The sequence below is a fragment of the Heptranchias perlo genome, chromosome 1 (assembly GCF_035084215.1).
Source record: "Heptranchias perlo isolate sHepPer1 chromosome 1, sHepPer1.hap1, whole genome shotgun sequence".
NCBI lineage: Eukaryota > Metazoa > Chordata > Chondrichthyes > Hexanchiformes > Hexanchidae > Heptranchias > Heptranchias perlo.
The window spans coordinates 181,635,942-181,648,291 of NC_090325.1; the positions used below are offsets into that span (position 1 = coordinate 181,635,942).

Here is a 12,350-nt window from a genome sequence, read left to right on the forward strand (position 1 = left end):
CCCAACTGACTATACTTTCCACCATCAGGCCTGCTCAAACCATTGTGGTGCCCTCCCTCCTCCAAATTTACCATCCCTCTGTTCTCCTTAAACCTCTCCCTCCATATAAACTCTGCTACCCTAAGTATAATGGCAAGAGTTCTCTGGTACAGTCCTCGGTTTTGCTGCATTTATCTAGACATAGGGGATAAGAGGTCTATTTATGGGAGTTAAATGCATTCTGACTAGGAGTAAAAGGGTTACCATCAATAATTGGGTTTTCATGGATAAATGGAGAGATTAGAACAAAAAAGAACCACATGATAAATGTGTGACAGATAATACAAAACAAAACTACGAGAAATATAAAAATTATAGATGAGAAACAAAATGACAAGGAATATGAAAGAAGAGTGGTGATCAACACTGGGAAATAACAAGGTTCCCTATCCATTGTGGCCTTTAGAGTCCATGTTATGGGATGAAATTAATGAACACTTAGAAAGCCAAGGGCCATTCAGGAACAGGCAACATGGATTTGTACAGAGCAGGTAATTTCACTAACTTAATTATTTTTTCCAAGAAACTACAGAGTGTACAGTTAAAAGGAATGCAATTATTGTTGCATGTATGGACATTCAGAAGGCATTTGATAAGGTGTTGCATAAGAGGCTTGTTGCAAAATTTTAGGCATTTGGCATTAAAAGGAATTTAGTGCATGGGTGGCTGAGGGTTAGAAAGCAGGAGGTAGGGTTAAATTAATGTTTCTTGGGTTAATGGAATGTGGGTAGTGGAGTGGCCCCAGGGCCTGTTGCTGGAACCTTTCTGTTTTCCATTTATGTAGCTGATTTAGACAGGCACAAGAGGACTGATGTTGACGGTTGCTGATGATATCTAGTTAGGGGTATGACAAGTTGTAAGGAAGATTGTAAGAGGAAATAGAGAAGAGTAGGCAGATAAAGATCAATATGGAAAAATATGAAGTAGCACATTTGACAAAAAAAATAATGAAAGGAAATATACCTCAAATGTAAGATTCTTAAGAGTGAAGGAAGAGAGAGATTTAAGTGTGCAGATAGATAGATCATTAAAGGTGGGAGTAAGTGGAATTCTGGAGTTTGTGTATAGAACATTGAGTATAAAAGCAAGGAAGTGATGTTGATTTTGTACAACACATTGCTTAAGTCACACTTGGAGAATTGTGTGCAATTCTGGGTACTCCATTATGGGAAGGATATGAGAGTCATGGAAAAGTACAGTGAATATTTACTAGAATTATACCAGGAATGAAAGGTTATAGTCAAGAAGAAAGGTCACAAAATAACTTTTTTTTCCACTGGAAAAGAGATGATAAGGGAGGTCGAGTAGAGGTTTTCGAAAGTATGAAAAGTTTTGATGTGATATATTTTGTAAGATTGTTTCCATTGGTTGGCGAATTGATAACAAGAAGTCAGAGATCTGGATTTTTAACCAGAAGAATGAAGGGGAAAGTTAGAAGAAAGCTTTTCACAAAGGGTAATTAGAACTTGTAATGCTTTATCACAAATGGTTCTTGAGACACAGGCTGTCACGTCATTTAAAAGGGAACTGGATAGGTATATGAAAAAGAAAAAAAGTATATGGAGAAAGGGCAGGGAAATAGGATTACAGTAGATAGCTTCAGTTGTGGAGCTAGTAATAGCATATGTGGGATGGGCCAAACAGCCTTCTTCTGTGCTATCATTTCTGTAGCTCTATGTTGTCTCATTGAGTACAGTAGCTGGTTTGATACATTTGACTTATTTTCAATAAATGAACCATTTGAATGTTTTACAATATTTGCCAAAAAAAGTTGTGTTTTATTTTCTTTCATGAGGGGGAATACATTTAAACAGTGAAACAATATAAAGCTAAAAGACCCTGTGGTTAATTTTCTAGGATTTAAAAAAAAATGTACTTAACCATTGACCTGATCAAAGTTTTCTTTTTTTAAATTTTTAAACGGTATGACTACTCCATGATCTGATTTTTGCAATATTTATTTTTACACTAATAACGTACTAGATCCTTTTTATTTGTACAATGTCCTATTGAGGTACATCAAGACTAAATATAACAAGGGTTTTTTTTGTCTGAAATAATGGGCAAGTGAATTCAAAATTGAGTGTCACGAATGATTCTAGGCCCATTAGTGCCACCGAGGGTTAAGGGGCAGCAACAGCAACACAGAATGTTAATTTTGGGAACGTGATTTCCTGTAGCACATAGACAGTGCAGTATATATACTTTTATTCTGGTGGGGAGGAGGGCCCAGCTTCCTGTCCAATTTTGAAGCCAGCCTCCGCTGTTACCACTGCTCCCTCGAACCACTCGATGAAAGGTGGAGGTAGGCCTGGGGTAGCAGCGTTAATGCCCAAAATTTATTTAATAGAGGGAGAGGGCTTAATAGAGGCCCCTTCTCTCTCCATTTTGGTCCCAATGTCTTGGCCAAAGCCTAAAAAAAAATTCTTGGAATTTTCTTCAGAGCTCTTCTGTCCCTTTTTAAATGTCTGGCTGCCTTTTCTGGTGCTACAGGGGCGGCCTTGCTGCAGCACCATCTAGATTTTGCACCCTAGCAGTCTTGGACTCCCTCTTGCTGACGGGGATTCAGCCAGGAACCCACTCTGCATTAATAAACAGCCCTGCCACAGGAAAATGGGTCAGGGTTATGGCCCCACCAAAAGGAGAATCCAGCCCAATGTCTAGGACGTAGTACACAGCGCAGGTGATGCCCAAGCTGGAGGAGACAAATAAGCACGTGATTCAATTGAAATTGTATAGCTTATCTGTGCAATTGTGCTTCACCAGGTTTTAAGCAAAGAATGGAGGGGGAGGCTCTATAAACATCCCGATCCTCAATGATGGCGGAGTCCAGCACATGAGTGGAAAAGACAGGGCTGAAGTGTTTGCAACCATCTTCAGCCAGAAGTGCCAAGTGGATGATCCATCTCGGCCTCCTCCCGATATCGCCACCATCATGGAAGCCAGTCTTCAGCCAATTCGATTCACTCCACGTGATATCAAGAAACGGCTGCGTGCACTGGATACAGCAAAGGCAATGGGCCCCCGACAACATCCCGGCTGTAGTGCTGAAGACTTGTGCTCCAGAACTAGCTGCACCTCTAGCCAAGCTGTTCCGGTACAGCTACAACACTGGCTTCTACCCGACAATGTGGAAAATTGCCTCAGTTCCTCAGGGCAGTGTCCTAGGCCCAGCCATCTTCAGCTGCTTCATCAATGACCTTCCCTCCATCAAAAGGTCAGAAATAGGGATATTCGCTGATAACTGCACAGTGTTCAGTTCCATTCGCAACCCCTCAGATAATGAAGCAGTCCGTGCCCGCATGCAGCAAGACCTGGACAACAACCAGGCTTGGGCTGATAAGTGGCAAGTAACATTCGCGCCAGATAAGTTCCAGGCAATGACCATCTTCAACAAGAGAGAGTCTAACCACCTCCCCTTGACATTCAACGGCATTAACATCGCCGAATCCCCCACCATCAACATCCTGGGGTCACCACTGACCAGAAACTTAACTGGACCAGCCACATAAATACTGTGGCTACAAGAGCAGGTCAGAGGCTGGATATTCTGTGGCGTGTGACTCATCTCCTGACTCCCCAAAGCCTTTCCACCATCTACAAGGCACAGGTCAGGAGTGTGATGGAATACTCTCCACTTGCCTGGATGAATGCAGCTCCAACAACACTCAAGAAGCTTGACACCATCCAGTACAAAGCAGCCCGCTTGACTGGCACCCCATCCACCACCTTAAACATTCACTACCTTCACGACTGGCGCACCGTGGCTGCAGTGTGTACCATCCACAGGATGCACTGCAGCAACTCGCCAAGGCTTCTTCAACAGCACCTCCCTGTTGTCCAACATGTCCAGTATAATGAGAATTGCTGATGTGTTGTTCCTTCAATTTCTCCGACTGTACTCTGTATTGCAAGTATTATTACAAACTAGCCTAGAAGACAAGCATAATAAAATTTGCGTGCCTGCCTTTAATTGGTGTTTAAAAAGCCTCCCAGAAAAACATAATGTAAGGTTTGTAAATTAACATGCATTAAAATAATTCTGTTTTAGAAGAACTTTTAGGAGCATAAGCAAAAATCAATGAAAGCTTATTCATGCTAACGAATAAAATTACTTGTGGGTTAGTTCCAGGACATAGAACAATTTGAGCCTCTTTCTCTCTTTAGATTGCAGTATTTCAATATACAATCATTTTATTTTAATGGAAAATTTCTCATGTTCTGTATGACAGCTTAAAGAGATTAAACATAACTCCCTTAATTGCTTGCCATTATTCAGGTGGAAGTTTTTTGCAGTTTTGCACTACTTTGCAGTTTTTTATAGATCTCCAGTAATGATGTTTGCTAAGATAATAGATAGGATGTATTTCAGTATTAAATACGTAGTCTTGTAGTTTTCTAGTTGAGGTAATATATAATTACGCCAGCTGGCACTATAGAGGACATATCTCTGGTACTTTGCCAGTAATTTCAATATTCACCAACTGATGAGTTATCAGAAATGAATTATTTGGCTGTGGAGATTCTCTTCAATTAAGGGATATCTTTACCTTACTTGTGACCTAACCTGCTTTAAATCTCTTTACATTTGCTACTGTTTTAAATATTGCTCTCACTAAGTAGGAGGTAAGGCAGCTATATTTCATTTATGTGACTTGCAGGTATGACAATCAAATATCTTCTTTGAAAATTAAATTAGACTGACATACTTGGATTTAAAAGGCTGTAGTCAAAATAAACAGTTTATAATTCAGTTGACTGATGTTCTTTGTGACTTTCACAGTTGTTAACATTGCTATATTGTACTGAAGGTGTAAACCATCGGGGTAATTTTCCAAGTGTGCACCAGGACCACCATTGGCACAGCAAAGAATTACCGTGCCTAATTTACTTGTTTAAACCTCCCTTATAGTTACAATTTATACAAAATTTTTGATGGCACCAGTAATCAGGCCTAATTTGGGAAAGATTTTATGAGTAACAAAAGCATAAACCTCATTATTTATAAATATGTTTATGATTTTGCTACACATATCACATAGAGGAAATCTTGTTCCATTGTTGGAATTACTTTGGAACAATTATATCCCTGATTCCATACATACTACACTAAATTAGAAATCAATCACAAAACCTACTTCACTCATCAAATTTCTTTTCCTTAATTTTAGTTCCTGCATCTTTCTTTCCTACTACCTTCCATTGTTGTTTTCCTCCAACTTTTTCCAGATCTATTTTTTTCCTTCTCTTCATCTCTAAACTTTTTTTCTCTCCTTGCTAGAGCTCTCATTCTTCTGTCTGCCCTTCTCCATCTTGATTCTGGTTTGTTTTCTTCCATCTGTAGCCCCAATTTTAACTTAGGGTGGGAATCAGGCGGGCAGTTGCCGTGGCATACGGCATCTGCCCCCGTGACACGGCCAGTGAGAGACTCCGGCAATGTCAGGAAACAGTGGGTGGGAGTGCAATGACCAGCAGCAGGAGGCCACCGCTGGAGACAAAAGGAACAAGTCCCTGACATTTAGGTAAGTCGCGGGTAGGGGGTTTCTGGAGGGCCTCGTGATCAGCGGGGGTGCAGAGCAGGAGCCCAGGGCAGGGGAGGCCTAAAGTTTCCTTGTGGAGCCCAAAGGGACACTCCTACTCTTGGTCCCAAAAGGGAAGTTTCTTTTGGCCTCTTCCTGCTAGGTTGACCTGGCAGAAAAGCCGCAACCACTACCCCGCTCAGGCCCATGGTTAAAATAGCAGTCGGACCCAATTACATCATCGGTGCCCAATCTGCATATTTAAAAAAGGACCCCACTGGTTTCCAGCGAGTGTCCTTCCTGCCTGCTTGGAAGAGCTGGTCAATATCCTAGCCTGCAGGAAAACAGCGGGTTGTCAGCAGTGGGTCCCATAGGCAATTTTAACTGCCTTCCTGGTTTCCACTGGACGTGCAGGGTTAAAATTGACCCTTATCTCTCTGTCTTTAATCTGTTACTCTCTCATTCTTTCACTCTCACTCTGGCATGGTCTCTTTAAATTCGGGGGTAATTTCAACCTAACTTGAACGGTGGGAAATTGACACTAGAAAGATCGGAACAGAAGTGAAAAAGAAGCTTAAAGAACAGGCTCACTGGAAACTTACCAGTTGGTTATAGCAGTCATCCACCTGGGGGAGCAATTAATAGTACGGCACGTGCAAAACCAGCATGGAGAAGTTTACAACACACAAGTAACTATACCAGTAAAACGCATTAATTGTTCACCACTACCACCACACAATTGAATAAAATTCATTCACTTTTAGTACATCTCACAGTCTGTGATTCTTTCACAGCGCACAAAAAAAAAGTATCAGTTGTACAAAGCCAAAACACATTGAAGATGGCAGACTGCCCTTGCAGGTCTGTGTGGACTAGGTCATTCACCTTAGTCACAGCATCCCCAGTGAGCCTGGACCTTGTCATGCAATGCTCCTGCACAGTACCCATGTAGTTTATTAATATACTTAGTCACAGAATTACAAGTATTGCTAATGCTGCATAACATTAACAGCTTGCATTTATATAGCACCTTTAATGTAGAAAAACATCCCAAGTATTTCAGATGTGGAGAGGAATGGTCAGCAAAGGGGTGAAATGGGTCTTCGGTGGTAACACAAAGTGGGTTCCACAATAATGAATTGGCCTGTTTTACACCCTCTGCATTGACTTCAATGGAAAAGAAATGGGGTGTAAAACAAGCTACTGATTCAATGTCGCCTGTTATGCACTTCTGCCGAAGGCCAACTTCACTCCCCCCCACCCTGAGCCTTTGTCAGGAATTAACAGAGGTTACTGAAGGTGCGGTTGAAGACACCAAGGTGTTTAAAGCAGCATAGATGCTACATAGTAACAATCACTTAGTCTATGCTCATTTTACTTCCCTTCTTAATGCCCTAATTCCTTAAGCGATAAATTGTATATCAGAATTGTGTAATATCAGGATATTCATCTAAGTCTGGGATCAAGGTACATCGTTGATGCAATTTAGAAGATTTTCTATATGACCCATGTGGCATCTGACATAAGATTACTTAACCTGACACTGGTTGTAAGGATGAAATATTTCCCATTCCCCAGTACTCTTCACCTTTCAAATTAATGGGCACAAAAACATATAACACTGTCTCCTTAAAAAAAATCAGTTTAAAACCTTCACTATAGCCAAAAACTAACACCAGGGTTCAGGCTCAAAATCATAATTTCATGAAAATGACTTAATGAGTTTTGAACAACTGGGGTGTACTCCAGTTATAATAATACTTTTATAATGTTTATGTCTGATTTTAATAGCTTTCAGCACTTTCAAATCTCCTTAAAACCATGGATTCCCCATTGTGATATTATCTCAATATCATTATTTTTATTACTTAGTTCTTATGAAAATTAAGTATCAATAATTATATTACTTACCCATGTAGGGCTTGGTCCCAGCCATCGATGTGGCTTTTTCAGAATCCTTCACCACAGTTGCTATGTTGTAGTCAGTGATGTGAACATGTCCTTCAAAAAAAGAACTACTGGTTTTAATTTAAAAGGAAATTCTCTGCAAAAACAAATACTGCAAGTACGAAAATGTACATTTCATCCAACAATACTGAATGGATTCATATTGCAGAAGTGTGGAAGGGTGGTTAGTGGTTAAGTTTGTAAAGAATTGTTGGGCAAATAGCTTAGACATTGCATGCAATAGGAGATATGTTTTTTTTGACAGCTTGTACAATTTGTTTTCAAGATGTAGGTTACCATCCAATTTGATTTCCAAGAATTGCACAAACACTGGCTCAGGGAGGTTTATGGCTTTGTGAACAGGGGATATGAGCTTTGGAGCAATGATGCCTTAAACACAATTCTAAATCTGCTTCTCTCATAACAGTTCAGGGATTTAGGTGAATAACTGACAAGAAATTGATTTTTTTAATGTGAATTCCTATATGAGCACTTCAGCCACAAAGGACATGCTGACATGTCATTTAAGGTGAGGTCTTGGCCTGGAGCACTATCCCTCAGAAGGATCAAATTCTCTACATAATAATAATATAAAAATGAATTATGTGAAACCTTTCATTTTGGTTTCCTTTCCCAATAATAAGCAGTTGAATAAAAATCTCAACTTTATTTAAACAGAATTCTCTGGTCTGCAAGAGGCAACCTTACCTTAATGGATAATTTCTGACAGATGCAGTAACAAGGCAGCCAAAATTGCTACCTTCACTAATTTTAATTTAAAAATACATGAGTTTAAAAAGTGCATGAATGTAGGCAGAAAATACTAATAGACTATTCGCCTGTGTATTTAGTAAAATTTTGACCATTAATTTCCACCTTCAAAAATTAATTGAAAAGATAGAAAAAAAAACATTTTTTCTCTGTTATGGCCATATTACGTTCAAAAATTATGTTCTGCAGCTTCACAAATCAAAACAAATTACTATTTCACTTCAGGCCCGATGCAGCATTTGTGAGCAACAAATGGAAAAAGAGTGAAGTAGTTCCGTAGCAGTGACAGAAATAAATAGTACAGTTGACATATTTTATCAGAGAACTCGAATGTAATGCCCATTAATGGATACAGTGCCAAGATACAGTGAAAGTGAAAAAATGTTATTTTTTTATTCATTCATGGGATGTGGGCGTCACTGGCAAGGCCGGCATTTTTTGCCCATCCCTAATTGCCCTTCAGAAGGTGGTGGTGAGCCGCCTTCTTCAACCGCTGCAGTCCGTGTGGTGAAGGTTCTCTGACAGTTTTGTTAGGTAGGGAGTTCCAGGATTTGGACCCAGCGACAATGAAGGAATGGCGATATATTTCCAAGTCAGGATGGTGTGCGACTTGGAGGGGAATGTGCAGGTGGTGGTGTTCCCATGCACCTGCTGCCCTTGTCCTTCTAGGTGGTAGAGGATTGGGGAGGTGCTGTCAAAGAAGCCATGGTGAGTTGTTGCAGTGCATCTTGTAGATAGTACTCACTGCAGCCACGGTGTGCCAGTGGTGGAGGGAGTGAATGTTTAAGGTGGTGTATGGGGTGCCAATCAAGAGGGCTGCTTTGTCCTGGATAGTGTTGAGATTCTTGAGTGTTGTTGGAGCTGCACTCATCCAGGCAAGTGGAGACTATTCCATCACACTCCTGATTTGTACCTTGTAGATGGTGGAAAGGCTTTGGGGAGTCAGGAGTCACTTGCCGCAGAATACCCAGCCTCTGACCTGCTCTTGTAGCCACAGTATTTATGTGGCTGGTCCAGTTAAGTTTCTGGTCAATGGTAACCCCCTGGATGTTGATGGTGGGGGATTTGGTGATGGTAATGTCGTTGAATATCAAGGGGAGGTGGTTAGACTGTCTCTTGTTGGAGATGGTCATTGCCTGGCGCGAATGTTATTTGCCACTTTTCAGCCCAAGTTGTCCAGGTCTTGCTGCATGCGGGCGTGGACTGCTTCATTATCTGAGGGGTTGTGAATGGAACTGAACACTGTGCAATCATCAGCGAACATCCCCACTCCTGACCTTATGATGGAGAGAAGGTCATTGATGAAGCAGCTGAAGATGGTTGGGCCTAGAACACTGCCCTGAGGAACTCTTGCAGCGATGTCCTGGGGCCGAGATGATTGGCCTCCAACAACCACTACCATCTTCCTTTGTGCTAGGTATGACTCCAGCCACTGGAGAGTTTTCCCCCTAATTCCCATTGACTTCAATTTTACTAGGGCTCCTTGATGCCACACTCGGTCAAATGCTGCCTTGATATCAAGGGCAGCCATTCTCACCTCACCTCTGGAATTCAGCTCTCTTGTCCATGTTTGGACCAAAGCTTTAGGAGGTCTGGAGCTGAGTGGTCCTGGCAGAATCCAAATTGAGCATCGGTGAACAGGTTGTTGGTGAGTAAGTGCCGCTTGATAGCACTGTCGACGACACCTTCCATCACTTTGCTGGTGATTGAGAGTAGATTGATGGGGCGGTAATTGGCCGGATTGGATATGTCCTGCTTTTCATGGACAGGACATACCTGGGCAATTTTCCACTTTGTCGGGTAGATGCCAGTGTTACAGCTCTACTGGAGCAGCTTGGCTAGAGGCGCGGCTAGTTCTGGAGCACAAGTCTTCAGCGCTACAGCCGGGATGTTGTCGAGGCCCATCGCCTTTGCTGTATCCAGTGCACTGAGCCGTTTCTTGATATCACGTGGAGTGAATCAAATTGGCTGAAGACTGGCTTCTATGATGGTGGGGATCTTGGGAGGAGGCCGAGATGGATCATCCATTTTTTAATTGTTCACCACCATTCACGACTGGATGTGGCAGGACTGCAAAGCTTTGATCTGATCCGATTGTTGTGGGATCGTTTAGCTCGTTCTATAGCATGCTAATTTCGCTGTTTAGCATGCATGTAATCCTGTGTTGTAGCTTCACCAGGTTGGCACCTCATTTTTAGGTAGGCCTTGTGCTGCTCCTGGCATGCTCTTCTAACCTCCTCATTGAACCAGGGTTGATCCCCTGGCTTGTTGGTAACGGTAGAGTGAAGAATATGCTGGGCCGTGAGGTTACAGATTGTGGTTGAATACAATTCTGCTGCTGATGGCCCACTGCGCCTCATGGATGCCCAGTTTTGAGCTGCTAGATCTGTTCTGAATCTATCCCATTTTAGCCCCGTGGTAGTGCCACACAACATGATGGATGGTGTCTTCAGTGTGAAGACGGGACTTCGTCTCCACAAGGACTGTGTGGTAGTCACTCCTACCAATACTGTCATGGACAGATGCATCTGCGACAGGTAGATTGGTGAGGATGAGGTCAAGTAGATTTCTCTCTCGTGCTGGTTCTCTCACCACCTGTCGCAGGCCCAGTCTGGCAGCCATGTCCTTCAGGACTTGGACAGTTTGGTCAGAAGTGATGTTACCGAGCCACTCTTGGTGATGGACATTGAAGTCCCCCAGCCAGACTACATTCTGAGCCCTTGTTACCCTCAGTGATTCCTCCATGTGATGCTCAATATGGAGGAGTACTGATTCATCAGCTGAGGGAGGGCGGTAGGTGGTAATCAGCAGGAGGTTTCCTTGCCTATGTTTGACCTGATGCCATGAGACCTCATGGGGTCCGAAGTCAATGTTGAGGACTCCCAGGCCCACTCCCTCCTGACTGTATACCACTGTGCCGTCACCTCTGGTGGGTCTGTCCTGCCGGTGGGACAGGATATACCCCGGGATGGTGATGGAGGAGTCTGGGACGTTGGCTGAAAGGTGTGATTCTGTGAGTATGGCTATGTCAGGCTGTTGCTTGACCAGCCTGTGGGACAGCTCTCCCAATTTTGGCACAAGTCCCCAGATGTTAGTGAGGAGGACTTTGCAGAGTCGACTGGGCTTGGTTTGCCTTTGCCTTTGTTGTGTCCCGTGCCTAGTGATCTGATGCCGAATGGTCCCTCTGGCTTTATCCTTATTATGACTTTTTGTAGCGGGAATGTACAACTGAGTGGCTTGCCACGCCATTTCAAAGGGCAGTTAAGAATCAACCAAATTGCTGTGGGTCTGGAATCATATATAGGCCAGACTGGGTAAGGACGGCAGGTTTCCTTCCCTAAAAGGACATTAGTGAACTGGATGGGTTTTCACAACAATCTGGTCGTTTTATGGTCACCATTACTGATACTAGCTTTATATTCCAGATTTTATTTAATTAACTGAATTTAAATTCCCCAGCTGCCTTGGCGGGATTCGAACTCATGTCTCCAGATTATGAATCCAGGCCTCTGGATTACTAGTCCAGTAACATAACCATTATGAATAGTGGTAGTGGTATGTGTGTTTAATGTGCCGTCCTTATGCATTTACCTCTTAGCACCAATTTCCTAACGGACTCTGCCAGCAGCACAGGTGGCGATCAGGTGAAAAGGGGTGGAGAATTGGAGGAGCAGGCCTACTTCTCACCTGTTTTGCTCAGTGCCTGATTTTTGCAGCCAGGACTTGATTTCAACATTTCAACAGAGAGCGCTTTTGCAAATCCACTTAAGTGACCTTGAAGCACCATTCCCTAGGTCTTTTGCTACGAATGCACTAATATCATTAAGCACTCATTTTAAACTAGTGCAGGAAAGAAGGACTGTGCAGCCATTTTGATGAGTGCACTCTTAAAGATGTATGTGATTATTGCCCTCACAAGTTAGCTTTCCTGATGTAATCAGTGTACAGTAGGATTCTTTTTTCTTGCAAATTTGAATGTGTTTTTGCCTACTATTTGATTTTTAATTATTTTTGGGTGCCATATTTTGCACATGTATTTGGTGGCAGCCACAACCATAATTAAGATGAGGAGTT

General features: G+C 42.4%; 1 protein-coding gene across 2 annotated transcripts in view; it reads right to left on the minus strand.

The window, feature by feature from the left end:
- The window catches only part of LOC137328538 (serine/threonine-protein kinase 32B-like), a 295,819-nt gene that overhangs the window by 53,458 nt on the left and 230,011 nt on the right, over positions 1-12,350 (minus strand). For both annotated transcript variants that reach the window (XM_067994345.1, XM_067994346.1), the window contains exon 6: positions 7,470-7,559. In XM_067994345.1, coding sequence (XP_067850446.1) covers positions 7,470-7,559 — 90 coding nt within the window. The remainder of the gene's footprint in view (positions 1-7,469; positions 7,560-12,350) is intronic.